We start from the raw sequence: 24,657 nt of genomic DNA, 5'->3' as shown, positions 1-24,657 counted from the left end.
CCTCTAAGCCTGGTTATCCTTCTTTCCCTGGGCATCTGTCTTGGATGTTCCTTCAAGGGGATCGGACATGTCATCATCATCATACCTGGCAGTTCGGCTACGGGCAACTGGAGCTGCTTCCCTTCTGGTGGCTTCCTTCAATTCACGCACCCATCGTGCCAGAACAGCGGTAGGTTTTCCATCCCACCTCCCCATGTTTTCACCACAATCACGCATGTAGAACCATAGCTCAGCTCGTGGGGTGTACCTTCTCTCTCCATCTGGGGATCATCTGCCTTGGATACCAGAACCTCTGATCTGTACTGCCGAGATTTGGAGAAGGTCTTCTTTAATCTCCTCTCTGAGCTTCTTATGATTCTCCTCTATCTTGTCCTCTAAGTTCTGCAGACGTGTTTCTGCTGCTGCAGTTCTGGCATGTGTTGGGCTGTGCACAGCATCTGCATATGCTCGGAGCTTCCTTGCCATCCCTCTTCATCCCTCTCATCCCTCTTCATGATGGCTAAGGCAGAAGCATATTCATGTGTCCCAAGTCACACAAGTTTTCACCACATCACAGATGTGCATGGTACCATGTCTGGGTTCCTAGCTGTTAGGTCATCTGAGAAGATAACCTTTGCAACTGCCATTTCTGTCAGGTGTTGGATCCCATGCTCTATGGTCTTCCACTGAGTTTGTTGCATATAGAGGTCATCTGCACACAGGTATCTTTGTGCAACGCTTTCCAAGACTCGTGCCCAGAGGCTGGGAGGGTTAGCCCCCCTCATAATTTCTTGGTCAATGACAGGATCATGTGACAGGGATCCCAAATGCCTGGCTTCAGTGCTGTCCAGAATTGAAGCCTCGCCTGCAGCATCCCAGAGACGGACTAACCAACTAATTATGGATTCATCAGGTCATCGAGTGTAGTCCTTTCTTAGGCCACGAAGGTCCTTCAGGGAAAAGGACTCAATATTTGCATCTGATCTTGCGCCTGCTGCTTTGACTCCTGATTTTATGTCTGGAGGCATTGAGGGTCCTTCTCCTGCATCATGATCATCATAATCCACTGGTTGATTGGTCTTGCCCGTGCACTTTCCACTTCTAGTGCTGGTAGCCACAGCCATTGGTTGAGGCTTATTATCTGTTTTAGCTGCTGGCTTAGGCTCACTATAGGGTCGAGAGAGTGGGAAAAAACCCTGGTCTGACTGCATTTTTGTTGCCATTACTCTTTTTTGGTATAAGTAGTTAATAACCATGTTTTTTGAATTCATAATGTCTCTTGCAGTGAAGGCTTGCATGCATTTTTGTTCCCTAGGTTTTTTTGAGGTCTTAATATCTCTATGGCCCCTAGGTTTATTTTCTTATCCAGAAATAGCTCTGTTATTGTCCTTAATACATAGTTTTTACAGCAGAGGAGCAGTGACCAGGATAGCTATCCTGCTGGGCTTGGTGGTAATGATTTGTAAGAAGTTTATAAACAAGCTGGGGTCTGTTCCAGGTATGAGTGGTTCATGGCTATGTTTATGCACCCAGTTAGTTAGAGGAGGAGCACGCGATGAGGCTTTTCAACCTTTCCTTTCCTTCTTCCCCTCTGAATCTGTTACATCACTACTGGGGAATGTTCAGTTTCCCCTGAATGTTAAAGAGACCATCTTTCTGGTATTTTATCTGGTAAGCTTCCTCTATCCAATCTGCAGCTTCTCTAGAATGAGGACTGAGATTTCTAGAAGGGCTGATGAGACCTCTGACCCAGGAGTAGACCCAGGTGTAGAAAATCCTGAGTGGTGTGGGAAATGGGAGGATATGGGCCAAATCCTGAAGGAATTCTCTGACCCTATAGTCTGGGACTTTGCACATGAACAAATTCAGAACCCAGCTGAGGTGAGGAAATATCTGAAAGAGAAGTACCATGATGACCTTAAGGAGAAAAAGATCATTGCAGTGGGCTGGGCCCTGGCATAAGCTTATCACACACTGCTACTGTAGGGCAGCAGACAGAGACAGGGGGCAGGGAGATAAATCAGCAACTTTCCCGGTGACTCAGGCTGCAGCTAACACTCCAGGCTTGGAGCCAGCAAGCAGCTAAACCAGAAAATAAGCCACAACCAAAGGCTATTGCTACCAGCACAAGAAGTGGAAAGTGCACAGACAGGACCAATCAACCAGTGGATGATGATGATGAAGCAGGAGAAAGACCCTCAACGCCACCTGACATAAAATCAGGAGTCAAAGCAGAAGGTGCAAGATCAGAAGCCAATACTGAGTCGTTTTCCCTGAAGGACCTTCGTGGCCTAAGAAAGGACTACACTCGACGACCTGATGAATCCATAATTAGTTGGTTAGTCCGTCTCTGGGATGCTGCAGGCGAGGCTTCAATTCTGGACAGCACTGAAGCCAGGCATTCGGGATCCCTGCCACAGGTTCCTGGTATTGACCAAGGAATGATGAGGGGAGCTAAACTCACAGCCTTTGATCACGGGTCTTGGAAAGCGTTGCACAAAGATACCTGTGTGCAGATGATCTCTACATGCAACAAACTACGCTCGTGGAAGACCATAGAGCAAGGGATCCAACGCCTGAGAGAAATGGCAGTGGCAGAGATTATCTTCTCAGAGGATGTGACAACTAAGAACCCAGACTTAGTACCATGCACATCTGTGATGTGGTGAAAACTTGTGTGACTTGGGCCACATGAATCTGCTTCTGCCTTAGCCATCATGAAGAGGGATGAGAGGGGTGAGACTGTGCTTGACATGGCAAGGAAGCTCCGAGCATATGCAGATGCTGTACACGGCCCGACACATGCCAGAATCGCAGCGGTAGAAACATGTCTGCAGAACTTAGAGGATAAGATAGAGGAGAACCATAAGAAGCTCAGAAAGGAAATTAAAGAAGACCATCTCCAAATCTCGGCAGTACAGATCAGAGGTTCTGGTATCCAAGGCAGACGTTTCCCAGATGGTGAGAGACAGTACACCCCATGAAATGAGCTGTGATTCTACTCTAATCACTCTAATCATAGATCTCCAATCTACTGCCTGATTGTGGAGAAAACATGGGGAGGTGGGATGGAAAACCTACCGCTGTTCTGGCACGATGGGTGCGTGAACTGAAGGAAGCCACCAGAAGGGGAGCAGCTCCAGTTGCCCGTAGCCGAACTGCCAGGTATGATGATGATGACATGTCCAATCCCCTTGAAGGAACATCCAAGACAGATGCCCAGGGAAAGAAGGATAACCAGGCTTAGAGGGGCCCTGCCTCTAGCCAGGTAGAGGCCAGGGAAAATCGTGTTTTCTGGTCTGTGTGGATTCGTTAGCCTGGCACATCGGAACTACAAGAGTACAAAGCTTTGGTCGATACTGGTGTGCAATGCACATTAATCCCATCGAGACATATGGGAAGAGAGTCTGTTTCTGTTGCTGGTGTGACAGGGGGATCCCAGGATTTTACTTTGGTGGAAGCTGAGGTGAGCCTAACAGGAAATGAGTGGAAGAAACACTCTATTGTGTCTGGCCCAGAGGCCCCATGTATTTTGGGCATAGACTACCTTCGAAGTGGGTATTTCAAAGACCCAAAGGGACTCAGATGTGCATTTGGAATAGCTGTTGTAGAGACAGAGGGTGTCAAGCAGTTGAACAGCTTGCTTGGACTGTCAGAAAGCCCATCTGCAGTAGGTCTCCTGAAGGTGGAAGAGCAATGAGTGCCAATTGCCACCTCAACAGTGCACCGCCGACAATACCAAACGAATCGAGATGCTGTGATCCCCATCCACAAAATGATCCGTGAGCTGGAAAGCCAAGGGGTGGTCAGCAAGACCCCACTCACCCTTCAACAGTCCCATGTGGCCTGTGTGTAAATCTGAAGGAGAATGGAGATTGACAGTGGATTATCGTGCATTGAATGAAGTGACTCCACCGCTGGGGGCTGCTGTGCCGGACATGCTGGAACTCCAGGACGAGCTGGAGTCCAAGGCAGCGAGGTGCTTTGCCACCATGGAAATTGCAAATGCATTTTTTTCCATTCCTCTGCGAGCAGAATGCAGGCCTCAGTTTGCCTTCACCTGGAGGGGTGTGCAGTACACCTGGAACCGACTGCCCCAGGGGTGGAAGCACAGGCCCACCATCTGCCATGGACTGATCCAGGCTGCACTGGAAAAGGATGAGGCTCCAGAACATCTGCAATATACTGATGACATCATTGTGTGGGGGAAGACAGCAGCAGAAGTGTTCAAGAAAGGGGAGAAAATCATCCAGATTCTCCTAAAAGCTGGCTTCGCCATCAAGAAGAGCAAAACAAGAGACCTGCCTGAGAGATCCAGTTTCTGGGAGTGAAGTGGCAAGACAGACGGTGTCAGATTCCCACTGATGTCATCAACAAGATCACAGCAATGTCTCCACTCACGAATAAGAAGGAGACACAAGCTTTCCTAGGCGCCATAGGTTTTTGGAGGATGCACATTCCCGAATACATTCGGATGGTGAGCCCTCTCTACCTGGTCACCCGTAAAAACACTTTCCACTGGGGCCCTGAGCAGCAACAAGCCTTTGCACAGATCAAGCAGGAGATTGCTCATGCAGTAGCCCTTGGCCCAGTCAGGACAGGACCAGAGGTGAAGAACGTGCTCTACTCTGCAGCCGGGAACCATGGCTTGTCCTGGAGCCTTTGGCAGAAGGTGCCTGGGGAGACTCGAGTCCGACCACTGGGATTTTGGAGTCGAAGATACAGAGGTTCTGAAGTGTTTTGCTGAGAAAAGAAGAAACCTCACAACTTAAAAAACGTTGTAAAGCTCGGTATGTTTATTTACGGCGCCGGACGCATACGGAGAAAATTCTCCTCAAAAGGCATGCATACCCCTGAAGATCTCAGGTCTCCTTTTATCCCCCTTCCAAATGCATATGCATGCAGTTTCACAATAGGTTCATACATATTCATTCCGCGTGACATTTATCGCCAGTTCTTCTTTATCAAAGGAATTCCTCGGTCGGGGGCAAATTGACCTTGTGGTCTTTTCTGTTTTTCTTTCTCTGTCTCCTTGCTGTCTCGGCATGCAAGTTTTTCCTTCAGCTTTGGCCTCACAGACTTTTCACTGCTGCTAGACACTTCACCTAAATCAGAATGGATCTCTACTCTGTCTCAGAAGCCAACTACACTCCCACAGAGAAAGAAATCTTGGCTGCCTATGAAGGAGTCCAGGCTGCCTCAGAGGTAATAGGCACTGAAGCACAACTCCTCCTGGCACCTTGACTACCAGTATTGGGGTGGATGTTCAAAGCAAAAGTTCCCTCTATGCACCATGCCACAAATGCTACATGGAGCAAATGGATTGCTGTTATCACACAGCGCGCCCGTATTGGAAAACTGAATCCCCCTGGGATTCTGGAAATAATTACAAACTGGCCGGAAGGTGAAAACTTTGGTCTCGCTGATGAAGGGGAACAAGAAACGACATGGGCTGAGGAAGCTCCACCATACAACCAACTGCCAGCAGAAGATACACGATATGCTCCCTTTGCTGATGGTTCTTGTCGCATTGTGGGAATGAACCAGAAGTGGAAAGCAGCCATATGGAGCCACAGGTGGCAGAGGTCACTGAAGGAGAAGGTGGATCAAGCCAACTTGCTGAACTCAAAGCTGTTCAACTGGCCCTGGACATTGCTGAGAGAGAGAAGTGGCCAAAGCTCTACCTCTACACTGATTCATGGATGGTAGCCAATGCTCTGTGGGGATGGCTGGAAAGGTGGAAAGAGGCTAACTGGCAGCGTAGAAGAAAACCAATTTGGGCTGCTGAAGAGTGGAAAGACATTGCTACCAGTGTAGGGAGGCTACCTGTGAAAGTCCACCATGTGGATGCTCACGTTCCCAAGAGTAGAGCTAATGAGGAGCACCAAAACAATGAGCAAGTAGACCAGGCTGCAAAGATAGGGGTGTCCAAAATAGACCTAGATTGGGAACATAAAAGAGAGTTATTCCAAGCTCGATGGGCCCATGATGCCTCAGGCCATCAGGGCAGGGATGCCACCTATAAGTGGGCACAGGACCGAGGGGTGGATCTAACCATGGACAGTATTGCTCAGGTTATCCATGACTGTGAGACGTGTGCTGCCATCAAGCAGGCCAAGCAAGTGAAGCCCCTATGGTATGGTGGGCGGTGGTCCAAGTACAAGTATGGGGAGGCCTGGCAGACTGACTACATTACACTGCCCCAGACACGCCTGGGCAAGCACTACGTGCTGACCATGGTGGAAGCCACCACTGGATGGTTGGAAACCTACCCTGTGTCTCATGCTACAGCCCGGAACACCATCCTGGGCCTTGAAAAGCAAGTTCTGTGGAGACATGGCACCCCTGAGAGGATTGAGTCAGACAATGGGACTCATTTCAAGAATAACCTTATCAACACCTGGTCTAGGGAGCATGGCATTGAGTGGGTGTACCATATTCCCTACCATGCACCAGCTGCAGGAAAAGTAGAGAGGTACAACGGACTGTTAGAAACCACATTGAAAGCATTAGGTGGGGGGATCTTTCAAAAACTGGGAGCAGCATCTGGCAAAAGCCACCTGGTTAGTTAACACCCATGGCTCTACTAATCAAGTGGACCCTGCCCAATCTGAGCCTTTGCAGAGAGTAAATGGAGACAAAGTCCCAGTGGCACATGTCAGAGGTTTATTAGGGACGACAGTTTGGATTAATCCTACCTCAAATACAGACAAACCCGTTCGTTGGATTGTTTTTGCTCGGGGACCAGGTTGCACATGGTGGATAATGCAAAAAGATGGAAGAACACGATGTGTACCTCAGGGAGATCTGAATGTTGGATAAAACCTGTGTCAATATCACTGTTTGCTGAATGTTATTACCATTGTCTGTGTATAGCTGTATAATGGATGTATCATGTATGTGCTTATAGAGTTAGAATTTATATTAGTTTTAGTAGTAAGCAGACGATATAGGGATAAGGGTTGGAATGTCCTGGGTTGACTATATGATGCTTTTATTGCCAATCGACTAATTCTGTTTTTGTTGAATACTAAGTTTTGCACCTTTAAGAGTGTTCCAGAGAGTGAAGGGGGGGAGAGAAGAAGCGCGCAGTTTGTTTTCAAACACTGTACTCCACTCCCCCACATTCCTCCTCCTGGACTGTTGTTGTCTGCAGACAGACAGCGGGACAGAGCTCTTTTTTGTTTTTTAGTTAGTGTTAGCTAGCTGAGGCAAAGAAGTTCCCTGGACTTTTGTTTTTTTTCTTTTTCTTTGGACCTCTTGAAACCTGCTCTGGACTGAACACCCAGGGGAGCACCGGCAGCTGCAGCTGTGGCCCACCGGGCCGGGCCTGGCCTACGATAATTCCAGCACTGGAGGGACTGATCAGAGACTGAGTGAGCTGAACTGCAACCCGGGGAGGGACTTTCTCAGTTTGTCATCTCTTTTGGAGTGGCAAGGGATTTTATTGTTTGACATTGTTTTGGTTTTATTGTTTAATAAACAGCTTTTTTCCACCTTTCTCCAAGGAGGTATTTTCTCTCCCGAACCAGCTGGGGGGAGGGGCCGATTTGGATCTGTTTTCCCACCGGAGCTCCTGTGGGGAATTCTCCCCCAAATTTGCTCTAAACTTGGACACTCTGTTAGGATATTGGAGGCTATGGATTGAAGGATACACACAGGCCATCCAGTTCTTGTATGAAAAGCTAGGAGAAGAGATCAGGTGGGAAAAGACAATGAACAAAGTTTGAAGCTTTTAAAGCAAAAATTAGTCAGTGCACTGGCACGGAGTCTTCCTGCCTTAGACAAACCCTTCTATCTGTTTGTGGATCTAGAAAAAGGGATAACACATGGAGTATTAGCCCAGGACTGGAGAGGATCAAGGAAACCAGTGGCCTATTTATCAAAATTACTAGACCCTGTCAGCCAGGGGTGGCCAACCTGCATTCAGGCTGTGGCAGCAACTGCCTTACTCATACCAGAAAGCAAAAAATAAACCTTTGGGGGAAAATTGAAGATATATATCCCAAACTCAGTAAGGAGTAGCCTAAGCCAAAATGCTGAGGAATGACTCACTGATTCCCAAGAGCTAAAGTATGAAGCCATCTTAATAGATAGGGGTTTAGAGCTGATTGTAAGTAACCAACTCAACTCTGCCCAGTTTTTGTATGGAGAACCAAGTGAGAAACTAATACATAATTGCTCAGAGGTTGTTAACTATCAAACTAAAGTAAGAGAGGACGTAACAGATCAACCATTCCAAGGAGGGAAACAATTGTACATTGATGGATCTGCAGGGGTGATAAAGGACCACAGGGTATCAGGGTAAGCTATAGTGCATGAAAGGTTAGTAGCCACAGAAAAGAGAAATTTGTCTTCCAACTGGTCAGCCCAAGGTGTGAGTTGTATGTCCTAAAACGAGCTCTGGAAATATTAGCACAGAAAAGGGGAAAAATAGATACAGACTCAAAATATGCTTTTGGAGTTGTGCATACATTTGGAAACATTTGGGAAGAGAGGGGGCTATTAAATTCAAAGGGAAAGAGACTGATTCACAAAAAAACTTATTTTGAAGAGTTAGAAACCTTACAATTACCAGAGGAAGTAGTGCTGGCACATGTTTGAACGACATCAAGAAGGGGAGCAAGGGAACAATTTAGCCAATTTAGAAGCTAAAAATGCAACTGAATCAGAGACAGAAAAACTATTAATATTATTAACACCCCTGAGAGAAATGCAAAAAATCCCTGTATTCAGTGGGACAGAAGAGGAAGAACTCCTTAAAATAGGAGCCAAGAAAGATAATGAAAGGAAGTGGAGATTAGCAGATGGGAGGCAAATGTTGAATAAACCCCTTGCCAGGAAAATGTTTGAAGGCATACATGGAAAAACACATTGGGGTACACAAGTGCTAAGTGATCAGTTTCTAAGGGATTTGGGCTGCATAGGAATTTTCAGAATAGCTAAGTAAGTAACTGAACAGTGTGTGATATGTCAAAAAGTGAGTAAGAAAATCGTGAGGAAAACACCCAGGAGAGAGTGAGAACTAGCCTTAAGGCCCTTTCAAAGCATCCAAGTAGACTTTACCGAGCTTCCCAGGTACAACAGTGGAAGTTTTTGCCAGTGATAGTAGATCACTTGACTCATTGGGTAGAGGTGGTACCCGCTGTTAAAGTCAGTGCCAGTGTTGTGAGTAAAACATTTCTAGAATCAATCATTCCCCAGTGCGGGATGGCAAACAGGATTGATTCAGACCAGGAAACTCATTTCACAACGAAGATATTGCAGAAAGTTTTTCAGGCCCTGAGAATAAAATGGGAATTACACACTCCATAGCATCCACAATGTTCTGGTCAGTAGAGAGAATGAATCAGATTCTTAAAAGAGCTCTAGTTAAGCTAATGATTGAAACCCAAATGTCATGGATAAAATGTGTCCCTTTGGCCTTATTAAGAATTAGAACCCAACCCCAGTCAGATCTGGGGGTGTCACCCTATGAAATGATGTTTGGGTTACCCTTCCTGACCTCACCCCAGAAGGTTGCCACCTATGAGGAAGGGGAAGCCAATGCCAAGAAATAAGTTATGTCTATAGCACAAATCTTAGAAGGGCTAAGACATAAAGGGGCAATTCTTCAAACTACCACTCTGGATTTCTGAATCCATAATATTAATCCTGGGGATTGGGTGATGATCAAGTCATGGAGAGATCAGCCTATAACTCCTCAGTGGGAAGGTCCCTTTCAGGTACTGCTCACCACCGAATCAGCCGTGCGAACTGCAGAGCGGGGATGGACTCATGCAACAGAGTCAAAGGCCCAGGAGAAGAACCCAAAGAGTGGACTGTAACATCCAGGCTAGGTGAAACAAGATTGACTCTCAAGCAGAGACTGATAGACAACCAGAAAAAAACCTCAAGACAGCCAAAAAGTAGAGTCAAGCTTCCACCAACCAGCTCGAGAACTCTCTTCCTCTTTAGTGGGTGAGAATTGCCAGCATCTGTTGAGGACAAGTACACAAGGGACTGTAAAAGGTAATGGGACAGCATCCTTACGAAGTAAGACAAGGAATAGTGGGCAAGATCAGGTTGGCCCCTTTTTTCACTACCAAGAAGGCTCCATAGCCCTGCTGCAGGTAGCAACCCCATAGGCATGGTAAAGTGGGGACAAAAGACCATACCAGCCCTCTAGCACTGCTCAGTTGCCTTTAAATTCAACAAGGACTGGAGGGCAGGACTGACTTGGCCTCTGTACTCACCCCTAGGATGCACTGACTATGGGTAGCAGCCACACAGGCACGGTAGATGGCAGCCAAAGCCATACTGGACCTCTGTGATGCCCTTTTGTTTATTCCAAATAAGTGTGTCTAAGGAAAACCTGAGATTTTTTTCTCCTGTTCCCACTGTCCTTGCCTATATTAGCAGATGCTGGTATGACTCATTGAAGAGAGAGAGAAATTTTTTTACTTAATTGTTCAAGCAAAATTACTTATAGAAAAAGAAAATGGGGGCTTGTTATACATGAGTAATTCTATGGATGACTCTCACAGTTAAGGAGTGAATATTAAATATATGTGAAGAGAAGTTTAGTAGATTACAGTTATCCTTCCCCTCCCCCTTGCATTGTTATCACAGGATGGCCTCAGTATTCGGGGCATTTGGGAGGGTTGGCTTGTTACTATGACAGAACCTGACCTCCAATCAAGGTGTAAGACAGTGATCTCCACCACTGGACAGTGAAGAAGGATTTGATTGACAAGACTTTGGGAGGGGCTAGAGGTATAAAGACAGAACATCCATTTTGTAGATGAGCACATGGTGACTGAATCCTTTGCTCCCGGCACTGTGTTATTTTCTTTATTAAGTCTTCTGTTGTATTTTGATAAGATCTTAATAATTTAAATTTTTGATAGTGAAAATGGTTTCTCACATGAGGTTGGGGAATGCAAGGCAAGGTTGTCCACACTGGGTGAGCTCCAAGGTACAAATTCACAGACCTGGCCAGACCTCCTTAGGAGCAGCCCTACAACAATATAAATCACTTAATGCTCCAATCAGCTTTTCTCCAAAGAGAACCATAATAAAATACACTCTTAAAAATAGGATTATATATTACTTAAAAGCTCTTTGAAATATTTCTCCGCAACTGTAAAAGGAAATCTGCCTGATGAACTGCTCCAGACCAGAGGGAAATCAAGTCAAAGCCATGGTTTGTCAGGACTTGCTTGATCATAATGAGCCCTGTGGTGCATTTGGAGCTGAGCCCTGGAACCTCAGGGCCTGAGAGGAGATTGCACAAACCTTTCCAGGAGTCAAAGTCAGAAGAAAACCCCAAAGTGTCTCAAAGCATGGATGGGTTTCACTGAGGTCCGTCTCCAACACAGGCTCCTCATTCACTCCTTGGACAGGACAATTGAAGGCCAGAATTGGAATAAACACCTCTCAGAGTGCAGAGGAACGTCCAAAGTACCTTATAAACCTTGAGTATCTGAAAGCACCAATGAGCCCCACTGAGTACCAGTACAAAGCTCTCATAGGACTCATTAAAGCAGATAATTGGGGCCATGATTGCAGAAATCTCTCGCAGAGTCTGTATCCAAAGGGCAACACCAAATACCTTAAAATACCTGAAGTACCTTAGGCATAAATGGCCCACTGAGTGTCATTACTGATAAAGGCTCTCCAGGGACTAATTAAAGGAGATATTGGACGCTGGGACTGCACAATCTTTTTCATAGAGTCTGTATCAAAAGGGAAACACTAAGTAGCTTAAAAAACTGAAGTAGCCTGAAGTATTAATTAGCACCACTGAGTGTTGCAACTCACAAAGCCTCTCCAGGGACTTATTACAGCAGATAATTGGAGGCCATGATAGCACAAACCTCTCAGAGACTCAAAAGCAAAAGCCAAACCCAAAGTCCTTTGAAAAATCTGCAGGGAGAATTCAGGAGCCCCCAGGGCCACTGCTGAGCAAGGCTCCCCAGGGACTCCTTCCTGCAGATCCTTGAGGCCACTGGAATGTGGGCTAGGGGGGGATGCTGAGGGCAGGACAAGGGGCTGACAGTGGCCAGCCTGGCTGGGGCTGTGCCAGGAGGCCCCAGAGCCTCAGGACAAGGTGTCTCCTCACAGCCCTTGGTGGCACAGACCCTGCTGTGCCCCAGGACACCAAGACTTGGCTTCTCTTTGTCCCCACCTGTCATCACTGCCTCCAGTTCTCTGCTCTACCTGGGGCCTGGGGACACTTTCTCAGTCGTGTCCCTCAGTGGGACCCATTAAAAGTCCAAGAAACTTTGGAATTAGATTCCGACTTAGAGTTCTGGAGAGGTTTCTTCAGCTCCCTCTCAGGGACTGATGTTCAGGGCCTGAGCACAAAGCCCCAGAGGCTCATTAAAGTCCTTGTGCTGTGTTTGTGCTGCTGAGCTGGGCTGGGCTCCTGGCACAGAGGCAGCTCCTGGTAACCAAGAAGAGCTTCAAAAGCACATTTCCCTTGATAAGCAGCTCTACTGCCAGCCCAGCAGGGCTGGGGCACTGCCTGCAGCCACCCTGGGCACAGCACAGACGCACAGAGAGCTTCAATCAGTCAGTGCTGGGAAGGTGCTGAGAAGTGCCTGGGGCAGAATCACTGCCAGCCCTTGGCACAGGAAGCTCTGGTTGCAGGACAATGCAGCTGCAGCTCCTGCAGTGATCTCCTAAAGCTGGACCATCCCAGTGCCTACAGACCCTGTGAGTACGTTCTCTGATTGTCTCTTGTGCAGAGCAGCCAGGGGTGCCCAGGGCTGTCCTGCAGAGCAGGGTCCTGCAGCCCAGGGTGCTATGCTGGGGCAGGGACTCTGCTGCCTGCCAGGGACAGGTCTCAGACAGCCCTGGCAGCTGCTCCTGGCACTGGGGGACAGGATCTGGGTGGGAGGAGACAGCTGGTAAGGCTTGGAATTGTTCTCCTTGTGTGGTGAGGATGCTGCATTGTTCAGGACTGCTCCCAGCATGACATTTAACTGCACGACATTTCCAAGTAGATTATACAGGTAGCACAGTAAGGGAGGGGCTGCATAAAAGGGGATATCCTCCTCTTTTAATCTACTGCTCTGGACTGGAAATTGCACATTGATATTAATCTCTTGGTTCAGGCTGTGAAAAATAAATAATTCGCTCGGATCTGAACAAACCAGGCAGCAAGAGCAATCACCACAGGACCCTTCAGAGTCAGCATCAGTGTTGTGTTTCCAGCCTTCTCAGGGTTGCTCTGACATTGCCATCAGAGCCTGCAGAGCCAGAGCTGAACCTGGGCAGTGCCAGAGCTGGGAGGGTCTGCAGGGCAGAGCTGAGCCCACAGCCCTGGGCACAGGGAAGCAGTTGCTGGCAGGGACAGTTCCAGGCAGCAGAGCCCTGGGCAGGCTGTGGGGGGAGAAGGCCGCCAGGCTGTGCTGGGATATTTGAAGTCCTCTCCAAACCCAACTACTAAACTATTACTTTTCTTACAGATTCCCATGCTAAGGCACCAAAAATGTCCAACACCAGCTCCATCAGGCACTTCCTCCTGCTGGCATTGGCAGACACGTGGCAGCTGCAGCTCCTGCACTTCTGCCTCTTGCTGGGCATCTCCCTGGCTGCCCTCCTGGGCAACGGCCTCATCATCAGCGCCGTAGCCTGCGGCCACCACCTGCACACGCCCATGTTCTTCTTCCTGCTCAACCTGGCCCTCAGCGACCTGGGCTCCATCTGCACCACTGTCCCCAAAGCCATGCACAATTCCCTCTGGGACACCAGGAACATCTCCTATACAGGATGCGCTACACAGCTCTTTTTCTTTACGTTCTTCATTTCAGAAGAGTATTTCCTCCTGACCATCATGTGCTACGACCGCTACGTGTCCATTTGCAAACCCCTGCACTACGGGACCCTCCTGGGCAGCAGAGCTTGTGCCCACATGGCAGCAGCTGCCTGGGCCAGTGCCTTTCTCTATTCACTGCTGCACACAGCCAATACATTTTCCCTGTCCCTGTGCCATGGCAATGCCCTGGGCCAGTTCTTCTGTGAAATCCCACAGATCCTCAAGCTTTCCTGCTCCAAATCCCACCTCAGGGAACTGGGACTTCTTGTTCTTAGTGTGTGTTTGGTATTCGGTTGTTTTGTGTTCATTGTTTTCTCTTATGTGCAGATCTTCAGGGCTGTGCTGAGGATTCCCTCTGAGCAGGGACAGCACAAAGCCTTTTCCACCTGCCTCCCTCACCTGGCCGTGGTCTCCCTGTTCCTCAGCACTGCATTGTTTGCTTACCTGAAGCCCCTCTCGATCTCCACCCCATCCCTGGATCTGGTCCTGTCAGTTCTGTACTCGGTGGTGCCTCCAGCCCTGAACCCCCTCATCTACAGCCTGAGGAACAAGGAGCTCAGGGCTGGTGTGTGGAGACTGATGACTGAATGGCGTAAGAAACATTAAACTTCTGGCCAATTTCTACAAATAGCTTGTAATAAAAGTTATCTTTGTTAATTCTTGTTGTTTTCATTTTGAAAGTTTTGTTAATTCTTGTTGTTTTCATTTTGAAAGTTTTTCTCTGTGTTTTAATTTCCTTATCTTCTCCACAAAGAAATGTCATTGTTTGTGCCATTTCTCATTTTGCTTCCCTCCACCTCCCCTGTGGCCACAGACTGTGTCAATGAGGGGCTGCACTCTTGGTGCCTTTAAAGGAACTGAAGGATCTTCCAGCAGAGTTTTCTGCAGAGATGCCATTTTGTTGCCTTTTCTGGAGCTGCTGCAGCAATGTCTGTGTGCAGAGCTGGGGGCAGATCAGTACTGGCCCAGCAGCTGTGCCCAGCAGCAGCAGCACTTGGTGTTGCCAGTACTGCTGCCGTGGCCCTGCCCCGCTGCCCTAGTGGCCCTGGGCTCTGCAAGGGCCCTGGGGCAGACGAGAATGAGCAGCAGAGCAGGGGCTGATCCATCCCCAGTGCGCTGGACAGACCAGGGCAGCGTCCCAGAGCGTCCTCATGGAGCTGCCAACAACATCCCCCCTCTGCAGCCCTGGCCTCTCCCCCAGCTCACACATGTGCTCCATCCTTGCAGGCACAGACACGGCAGCACTGGCTCAGCAGCCCCTGGTTGCATTGCACACAGCAGGCAGGAACACCCCCATGCTGTTGGTGTGGGGACATGAACCTGAGGGAGCACAAGTGCCATCAGGCCCTGGGTCCAGCAAGGGCTGGGGGACACCAGGGAAACCACTCAGCTTTGTCCTGGCCTCTGCAGTCAGCCAGAAAATTAGTTCTCATCTGCTGGGAGTTTCCTGTGCCACTGCAGATGCTGTTGCTCAGAGCCAGGGCTGCCTGGCAGCCACCCCCAAACTGCCCTCAGCATTTCCTTTGCGCCACCTTTGCTTTCTTTACTCTTCCTGATACAAATTTCTTTCTATTGCCCACCCCTGTTCCCTGCCCTGCAAACAGCCCATCCTTGTTTGCCCTTTCCTCTCTGGCCCCACTCCCCATTGCAGTTCCTGATTTGGCCCCATGGGAACGTCCCTTGGGGAGCAGGATCATTCTACAATCTGCAGGAATTGCCTGCAGGCTCCTGCAGTGCCTGGTGCTGCTCCCTTGCCAGATGCACCCCAGGCCAGGGGGGCACATCTGGGCTGCTGTGTCTGGCTCTGGGGCTCCCTGTTCTGGGCAGTGAGGAGGAGCTGCAGAGGCTCAGCAGGACTGACAGGATGGGCTTTGGGGCTGCCAGGAGAAGCTGAGGGACCTGGGCTGCTGGAGCTCCTGAAGAGGAGGCCCAGGGCTCATCGTGCAACTGCTCCTTGGGGAGTTTCAGAGAATCCCAGAAGCAAGAAAGTTGGAAAAGACCTTGGAGATCATCAAGTCTAACCTGTGCCCTGACACTCCCTTGTCTCCCCTCAACCTCCTCTTCTCCAGGATAAACAACCCCAGCTCCCTCAGCCACTCCTCACAAGACTTGTGTTCCAGACCCCTTACCAGCCTTGTTGCCCTTCTCTGGACACACTCCAGCCCCTCCATGTCCTTCCTAAATCGGGGGCCCTGAACTGGACACAGCACTCAAGGTGCTGCCCAACCAGTGCTGAGTAGAGGGGAAGAATCCCCGCCCTGCTCCTGCTGGCCACACCATTCCTGATCCAGGCCAGGAGCCATTGGCCTTCTTGCCCACCTGGGCACACTCCTGGCTCCTGTCCAGCCTGCTGTCTATAAGTCCCTGCAGGTCCCTTTCTGCCTGGCTGCTGTCCAGCCACTCTGTCCCCAGCCTGCAGCACTGCAGGGCCTGTTGTGGCCAAAGTGCAGGACCCAGCACTTGGACTTGTCAAACCTCACCTTGTTGGATTTGGGCACTGGATCCAGCCTGTCCAGGTCTCTGTGCAGAGCCCTCCTACCCTCCAGCAGATAAACTCTCCCAGACAACTTGGTGTCACTACAGTTCCATGAGGCCCCAGAGTGTCACAATGGTCTCCATGATTCCATGAGGCCTCCCAGTTTCACAATGTCCCTTTAGTTCCATGGGACCCCTCGGTGTCACAAAGTCCCTTGGATCCTTGGGCCCAACAGTGTCACAATGGCACCGCGGTCCCCCAAGACCCTGCAATGTCACAATGGATCCTTGGTTGCATGTGGTCTGGCAGTGTAGCAATGCTCTCCTTGGTTCCACAGGGTCACAATGCCCTCTTGGTCCCAAGGACCATCAGGTGTCCAATATGTTTCTTTCATTCCAGGAATCCCTGAGGAGCAGCACTGGACCTCCTTCCATGGCAGTGTCACAATGGCCCCATCATGACACCAGGTCCTGCTCTGTCACAATGCTCTGCATGGTTCCACAAGGCCCTGCAGGGTCACAGTGGCCTCTTGGCTCCATGAAGCCTCAGATTGCCACAATAAATTCCTTGGTCCTTCAATGTCACAATGGAGCCCTGGTGACACAAGATCCTGCAGTATCACCAGGGACCCTGCGTTCAGTGGGGCATCACAGTGTCACAATTGTTCCCTCAGTTCCCAGAGTCCTTGCAAGCTGCAATGCCCACTTGATTCCATTGTCTCCATGCTCTCCCAATGGTCTCCTTGGTTCCACAGTGGCACAATGGCCCCTTGGTTCCACAAGGCCCTGCAGTGCCCCAGTGGCCTCTGTGGTTCCAGCAGGACCCAGACTGTCACCATGGACTCCTTGCTTCCATTCAGCCCCACAGTGTCACAATGGCCCCTTGGCTCTGTGCTGCCATGTCACACACAGTGTCACCATTGCTCCCTTAGTGCCACCAGGCTCCTTGCTTAATGTCACAATGGCTCCTTGCTTCCCCAGGGCCTTGCAGTGTCACAATCATCAGAGAATCAACCAGGCTGCAAAAGACCTTGGAGAGCATCAAGTCCAACCTGGAACCCAACATCACCTTGTCACCCAGACCATGGCACTGAGTGCCACATCCAGAATTCCTTAAAAACTTCTAGGGATGGTGTCTTGATCCATAGGGTTCCAAGGGTTTGGATGAGGGAAATGGTGGGTAAGTGGTGGGGACAAAGCGTTACTGATCGTCAGCTTTAAAGCTCTTGATTTTAATATTTATTCAGACTGCATTAGAAGGTGCTGGGGTCAATATCAATTGGACATTGCTGATATATAAGTCCATAAACAGGAAAAGAAAACTTAACAGGATAAATCAATTCTCTCTTTATTGTTTTCAATACAGTATATTCAGTTTGAATACACTTCAGAAATGTGTCTAATTAACCACAAAAGAATTGAAAGCCTAGAGTATTCCCTGTGGCTTTTATTGTTCAGGTGTTTTGAACAAATGTTTATGAGCCTTTTCCCGTGAATTCCTGAACTGAAGAGCTCAAGAGAGAAGAGGCCTCTGCAGTAGAAAAATTCATCATCAAAAGCCAAGAAGCTGAGAACCAATCCACGTCACAGCAGCAATGAACAGAAATGGGCACAGCTTTGTGGCTGCCCCAGCTTTGGCATGGGTCTGGGGCCTGGAGCAGGAGCAGCTCTTGAGGGCCCAAAGGCCGGGGCTCTTGTGCTGCCCTGGGCAGATGGGATGGCAGCAGGGGCTGCAGAGCTCTTAGCACCTCAGCCCGAGGGGAGCAGGGCAGCCAGGGAGCCTCCTTTGGCCTTGGCCAAGCACCTTCCCCCATGGCTGGGGCTGAGTCCTGTGGCAGCTGCAGCTGCTGCTGTGCCCTTGCCAGGGGCTGAGGCCGTGGGGCAGTTCCCAGAGCAGCCTGGCCTGAGCAGAGCTGTGGGGCCAGAGCCGGCTGGGCTGGGCTGGGGAGAGGCCCTTGGTGCTGCCCAGAGCTCAGGGCAGCTGGCAGAGCTTGCAGGGAGCTGGGCTGGGCTCAGAGAGCCTGGCCCAGAAACCATCAGTGTCCATCTCAGCCTGGCTGAGCGTGCAGGGCCAGGACTCAGGCCAGGCCTTGTGGGGCAGGGCCAGCGCCTGTGCAAGGCATTGCAAACAGGCAAGTGGCCCAGAGAGGAGGCTGCTCTGTGCTCTTGGTGGCATGGACAGAGCAGGGAGGGGGCCCAGGACATTTGTCAGCACCAGCCTCTGTGCCCAGCCCCTGGCAGCCCTGGCTGCTGAGGCCAGCTTTAGCCTGGGCGGAATTTGGCTGTGGCCCAGCTCCATCCTCCTGCGGCCCTCAGGGCCTGTTCCCGGCCATGGCCAGCCCTGGCCGGCCTCTCTGCTGGCCCAGATGCTGGCAGAGCCTGGGGCAGGGCTGTCTGTGCAGCCCCACAGGTGCCACGGGCTCTGCAGTAGCTGGCAGAGGCTGTCCAGAAGGGAGGCCATGGGGCACAGAGCCCCAAGGCTGCTGTTGGCACCACGGCACAGGGGCCGTTCCCAGCCGCAATGCTCCTGGCCTGGGCTGGGCCTGCACAGGGGCTGGGCCACCATGGCTGGGCCAGCACAGGGCCACAAAGGGGCCACGCAGCTGCTGCCGGGGCTGACAGCAAGGCCAGGCCCACACAAGCAATTGCTGAGCATGGCCTGCGCTGGCGAGGCCTGACTGTGCCAAAGGCAGAGCTCAGCTGCCCTTGGGGCTGCAGCAACACTCCAGAGCCCAAAGTGCCTCCATGGCTGTGCTGGAGACCAAGGCTGCAGGAGGGAAATGCAGGGCTGCTGTGGGATGGGAAGGGCATTGAATTCCAGCACACACCTCAGCTCTCTGAAGATCCTGGCACCATGCTGGGCCCTGTTTCAGACTGGAGCAGTGCAAACTGGGGACATGTCAGATGCTGCTGGGACATCCCAGAGAGCTGAGGGAAGAGCTGTTATGGATTTTAAAATGTTCAATTGTTTAACTTGTGTTTGTTGGCAAGAAACCTTTCTGTGCCTCTGAGTGTCACCAGGCCCTGAGCCCAAAGGACACAAACCTGATGAGTTGTGGTACCCACTGCAGGGGCACTTGGACCTTGGCTCTGCACAGGAGAGCTCTTCATCTCCTTTCTCTCTTTTCTTCCCTCTGGGCATGGAGGGAGGTCCTGACTTCAGCCTGTGACTCGTGTGTGCAAAGAGCAATTCTGGGCAGAATCGGGGCAGGAAGGTTTTGGGGGACCTTGGCATCTATGCTGGGCACAGAAGGTGTTTTCCTTTGCTCTGAGACTGTCTGCTGTGGAAAGTAGATTTAATATCCAGTAGAGGAATCACTTTTGCATTTGATGGAGATGTGCCTTCCCTTGGCTTTGTTGGCTGACTATAAATGAACATCCCTCTGTGTCTCGGGCAGCTCCTTCTCCAAGGAAAGCAGGTGGGACTTGGAGCCAAGGAGCTGAAAGCTGCAGGTGCAGCCTGGACTGGAGGGAGCTCAGATTTGCACAGGGCTGCTCTGAGTGCCCGGCCTTGGATGGGGGAAATGGTGTGGTGGGGATAGGGACAGAGCCTGATTGATTGTCAGTGGTAAAAGGTCTTGATTTTCATATCTATTCAAATTGCATGAGGAGGTTCTTGGATTCAGTGTCAATTGGAGACTGCACATATCAATAAATTAACAGGAAACTAAACTAAACTTGACCTAAAAAATATTTTCTGGCTGTCTTTTCAATATCATGTATTCACTTTGAATACAGTACTGAGAGCTACTTAACTACAAAATATTTTGTAACTTTAATCAAAATATTCCCAGTGGCTTGGCTTGTTCAGTTGTTCTGAATGTTAATGAGCCCTGGGACACTGAATTCCTGCACTCAAGAGCTGATGACTGAACAAGCCTCTGCAGCAGGAAAATTCAGCAGCAGCCTCCAAGGTGCTGAGGATGTCAGCAGCCCCCACTGAGGCCATCCCTGCCCAGAGACCGTGGGGGAATGGGCAGACAAGGAGAGCGTCCCTGGGGCTGGGGCAGCACAACTCAGCGGCACCAGCGGCTCCAGCTGGGAAATGGAGTGTGGAATGTGGCTGGGAAAGCCCTGCCTGGGCTGGGCCAAGCAGACAGACAAGCCCTGACCCCCATCCACTAAAAAACTCCCTCAAGGAGACATTTAAAAGTTACAATTGTTTGTGTGCTCTGAGTTGGATGTACTGGAGAAATATCATCAGGAGATTCTCAGAAGCTCAGAACAACAAAACAGGAACTTTACCGGCAACTTTAGAAAATCAAAGAAACTTTGGCAAAATGTTTAATATGACATTCAATCAACAAAAACACTTCTCAAAGCATCAACTTGGCCCATTCAACTTCACAAATTCTAAGCCTATTCAATGTAAAGTTAATATTTGCAAGAAGACAAAAATAGAAAAATTCTTTTTCTTTCTCTCTCTCAGAGATGGAGAAAGAAAAATAAGATTTAGAAAAGCGCCCACACACAGCTACCAACTCCTGGCTTCCAGCAGTGTTCAGATGGAAATTCCAAGAGGAGATTGGGTCAAGATGTGTGGTTGCCTTGTGGTCAGCCTTAAATACCCCTTGGTTTTCCTGGATCCCTCCCCCAGGTAGGCCTTGGGCTCATTTGGTCCCTCAGGATCTGGGCTGGGGCTGCAGCGGTGGCTGTGGAGCAGTGCCTGTGCTGTGCCAGGGACTGGCAGACACTGCTGGGCTGTGAGAGAGGCTCTGCGGGGATTGGGGTTCCAGGGCAGGGCAAGGCTGGACCTGCCCCTTCCTCCTGTACACATGAAATGTTTTGAGCCAACAGTCTCCTCCAGTCTGTCACAACAAACAATTTTGGAGGTGGAACACAATTGTGGCATGGGCACCTAGATGAGAAGGACAGTTCTTTTCCATAGGAATGAAAGCAGAGAGCCCCAGCGTTTGGAAGGCAGGTGAGAGTCTCACTAGGCCAGGGCCAGCCAGACTTGTCAGGAATGGCAGATTTTGTCTGGGAGCAGTCTTTGGATATAGGGTAATTGGAGGTGGAAATCGAGTCTTGGCCATGGAAACCTGGACCAATTGGGAGTGACTGAGTCTACACTGATGGCTACTGGGATTGACTGGGACCATGCTGGGGGAGACTGGGATCAGAGTGGATTCATACTGGGATCATACTTGGAGTGACTGGGTCTGTGCTAGAAGCCACTGAAAGGAACTGAGGTCATATTGGGAGCAACTGGGACCATGCTGGGAGCAACTGGGATCATCATGGCATCAGAGTAGGATCATACTGGGAGTGACTGGGTGTGTGCTAGAGGCAACTGGGTGTGACTGGGATCATACTGGGAGGAAATGTGACCATGCTGGGTGTCCGGTTTATCTCGGCTGTTTGAGGGGCCTGGAAAGGCCCGGAGTGGCCTTGGGGCAGCCCGCGTATCGAAGGACGAGAAGAGGCTTCAGTTCTTCTTTCGGTTTTTATGTTTATTAATTGTTTATCTAAAAGATGTTCTTTCAGCCAAACAGAGATCTGCTCAGCAGTCAGCCATGAGCACACTGTCTGCCCTCCAGGGCAGCCACCTATCTTTATACCCATTGTTACGTGTACAATATTTATCATTTTTCCCCAATACCATTTATTCTTATTACTCGGTGCACTCTCAGTAATAACCAATCCAAAGGTGCCACCATCACCAAAGAAGATGGAGGAGAAGAAGAAGAAGGAGGAGGACAGGACACACCCCAATTCCTCCATCTTACTTCTCTAAACCCCCCTGTACATAAATCCTAAACCCTGTTTCTCACCCTCTAATTAGCTAATCCCTTCACCATTCACCCCGGTGAAGCCCTCCTATCCTCATACAGGTCGTCTCCTGTGTAGGGTCAAAGTGCAGCCACCAGACACTTCTGGCAACATTCCAGGACTCCCAAGCCCCCCAAGGTAGTCTCGGTGGCTCAGCACCTCAGGACTGAGATCCTGAGATCCGACAGCTGGGGACAAATGGGATCATACTGGGAGCAACTGGAATCACACTGAGGGTGACTGGGATCCTTCTGGAATCATACTGGAAGTGACTGGGACCAGGCTGAGGGCAACTGGGACCATGTTGGAGCAACTGGGATATACAGAAAGTGACTGGAATTGTGCTGGAGGTGACTGGGAGTGGCTATGAGCAACTGGAATCATGGTGGAAGCTACTGGGAGCAACTGGGAGTGAGTGGAAGCACACTGGGGGCAACTGGGATATACTGCAAGAAACCAGGAGTGACTGGGATCCAAGAGGAGCCATAAAGGAAGTTACTGGAATAATACTGGGAGTATCTGGGAGTGACTGGAATCATACTGGGAGTGACTGGAATCATACAGGGTGATTTGAAGCGACTGGAACCATACTGGGGGCAAGTGGCACCGTAATGAGAGTGACTGTGTTCATATTAGAATCATACTGGGAAGGACAGGAACCATACTGGGAGCGCCTGGAACTATAGTAGGGGTGAATGGAAACACCTGGGACTGTGCTGGGACCATGCTGGGATCATACTGGGAGTGACTGGGATGATACTGGGATCACACTGAGTGTAACTGGAAATGACTGGGACCATACTGGGTGTGACTGGGAGCCACAGGGCCCATGCTGGGAGTGACTTAGGGGGAACTGGGGGAACTGGCCCAGCTGGGGCTCAGGGTTGTTCTCCCCCAGGGCTGCCCTGGCTCCTACTGCCACCCCCAGCCCCACAGAGCTGAGGGACAGGGGACAGCTGAGGGACAGGGCACAGCTGAGGGACAGGGGACAGGGGCAGGGACGTGGAGAGGTAGAAGGGAGTTCCAGGGGGTCCTTGAGCCCAGGAAAGGGGAGTCCAGGGTTTCCCAAAAAGGGGGGACCAGAGTGGGGACACCCGGGATGTTCGGGAAGGGGGAGTTCAGGGGGTCTCTGGTTTTGCAGAAAGGTGGGGCTGGGAAAGGCAGGAATGGGAGACCAAGGCGTTCCAGGTTGTCCCAGAGTCAAGCCTACGCCAAGTCTGGAGGCTGGGAGCCATGGGATGGCCAGGAAAAGGGGAGCAGAGGGTCCTGATGTCAAGAACAGGGGGATTCAGGGGGTGCCTGTGCTGGCAGTGGCGGTTCAGGGTCCCGGTGCCGGGGGTGCCACTCCCCCCTGGCCCCCCAGGAGCGCCCCCAGCCCCAGCGCTGGAGCCATCGTGCTGCTCCTCCTCACTGCCAGTGTGATCCCAGGATGATCCCAGTAGAACTCAGTCACCCAGGAGCTGCTCCCAGGATGATCCCAGTTGCTCCCAGTCATTCTTTATTATGATGCAATTTGCCCTGGCACAGTTCCAGTTGGTCTCAGTTGCTCCCCCTTTGATCCAGTGTGTTCCCAGTTCTTCCAGTTCCCCAAGTAACTCCCAGTGTGATGCCAGTCTCTCCCAGCAGGGCTGCAGTCATTCACACTTGCCCCCAATTGCCCCCAGCATGGTCCCAGGTTCCCACAGCACGCTTCCAGTGGCTCCCAGTTGCTCCTAGTCCGGTCCCAGTCATCACCTGCATGGTCTCAGGCACTCCCAGTATATCCCAGTTGCCCTGAACATTCTCGTAGTCATTGCCAGGCACTCCCAGTTACCTCAGCATGGTTCAGCTGCCCCCAGTTTTATCCCAGTCACTGCCAGGACATCCCAATTGTCACTAGCATGCATCCTGTCATTCCCAGTTGCTCCCAGTTCCTCCCACTGTGTGCACAGAGAGCTCCCAGCATGGGCCTGGTAGCTCCCAGTAACCCCAGTGTCACTATCCGTCCTTATGAACGGGTTTCGTGATCGTTCATGGATTGATCTCAGGGTGCAAAAAACTGACACAGTACAGGGGGATTTGCAGTAATAATCAAAACAAATGCTCCTTTATTGAATGACCACAGCAAAATGCGATAGAGGGATTAAGGGAGAGAAAAATACAGAGAAAGAGAGAGAAAAGAGAGAGAGAGGGGGATATAGCTACCAAACGTAAAGATGAAGTCCTTTGGTCTAGCCCAGTCGAGGATCCGCCTGTTACGTCAGGGAGATCTCAGAGGCACAGTTCATCTGGACCCCAATTATACTCTTTTTCAATGGGGGAAGGGAGAATGAATTTTGCAACCGAATCAAAGGTAGTTTTGGGGAAAGAATGGTGTTTCGAAAGGGTACACACAGTCCACGTTCGGCAGTGGGCGCGAGCCATTGTTTTTGTGGTCCAATGCTCACACCTGCAACATCCATCTCACTTTGGTCAGCTTGCCTCTCCCCACACAACTCCCCCGGGTTGAGGGTCTCAGTCCCAGTCCTTGGAAAGTATAAGAGGGGGCCTTCTCACATGGGGGTTTGATGTCTCGGTCTCTTGATGAAGAGGCTTCTTACATCTCAGTCTGTGTGTCACGGTGGTTGCAAACAAGTGAGAGGGGTCTT

The 24,657-nt window shown here is 50.4% G+C and overlaps 1 protein-coding gene across 1 annotated transcript; it reads left to right on the top strand.

The window, feature by feature from the left end:
• The first annotated feature begins 13,456 nt into the window (after positions 1-13,456).
• On the top strand, positions 13,457-14,389 carry LOC141729784 (olfactory receptor 14I1-like). Its single transcript, XM_074545510.1, has one exon. It carries the CDS (start codon positions 13,457-13,459, stop codon positions 14,387-14,389), a length of 933 nt encoding a protein of 310 aa, XP_074401611.1.
• Positions 14,390-24,657: the final 10,268 nt, after the last annotated feature.

Source organism: Zonotrichia albicollis, chromosome 8 (genome assembly GCF_047830755.1).
Source record: "Zonotrichia albicollis isolate bZonAlb1 chromosome 8, bZonAlb1.hap1, whole genome shotgun sequence".
Classification (NCBI taxonomy): domain Eukaryota; kingdom Metazoa; phylum Chordata; class Aves; order Passeriformes; family Passerellidae; genus Zonotrichia; species Zonotrichia albicollis.
This window is presented reverse-complemented; position numbering and strand designations above follow the sequence as displayed.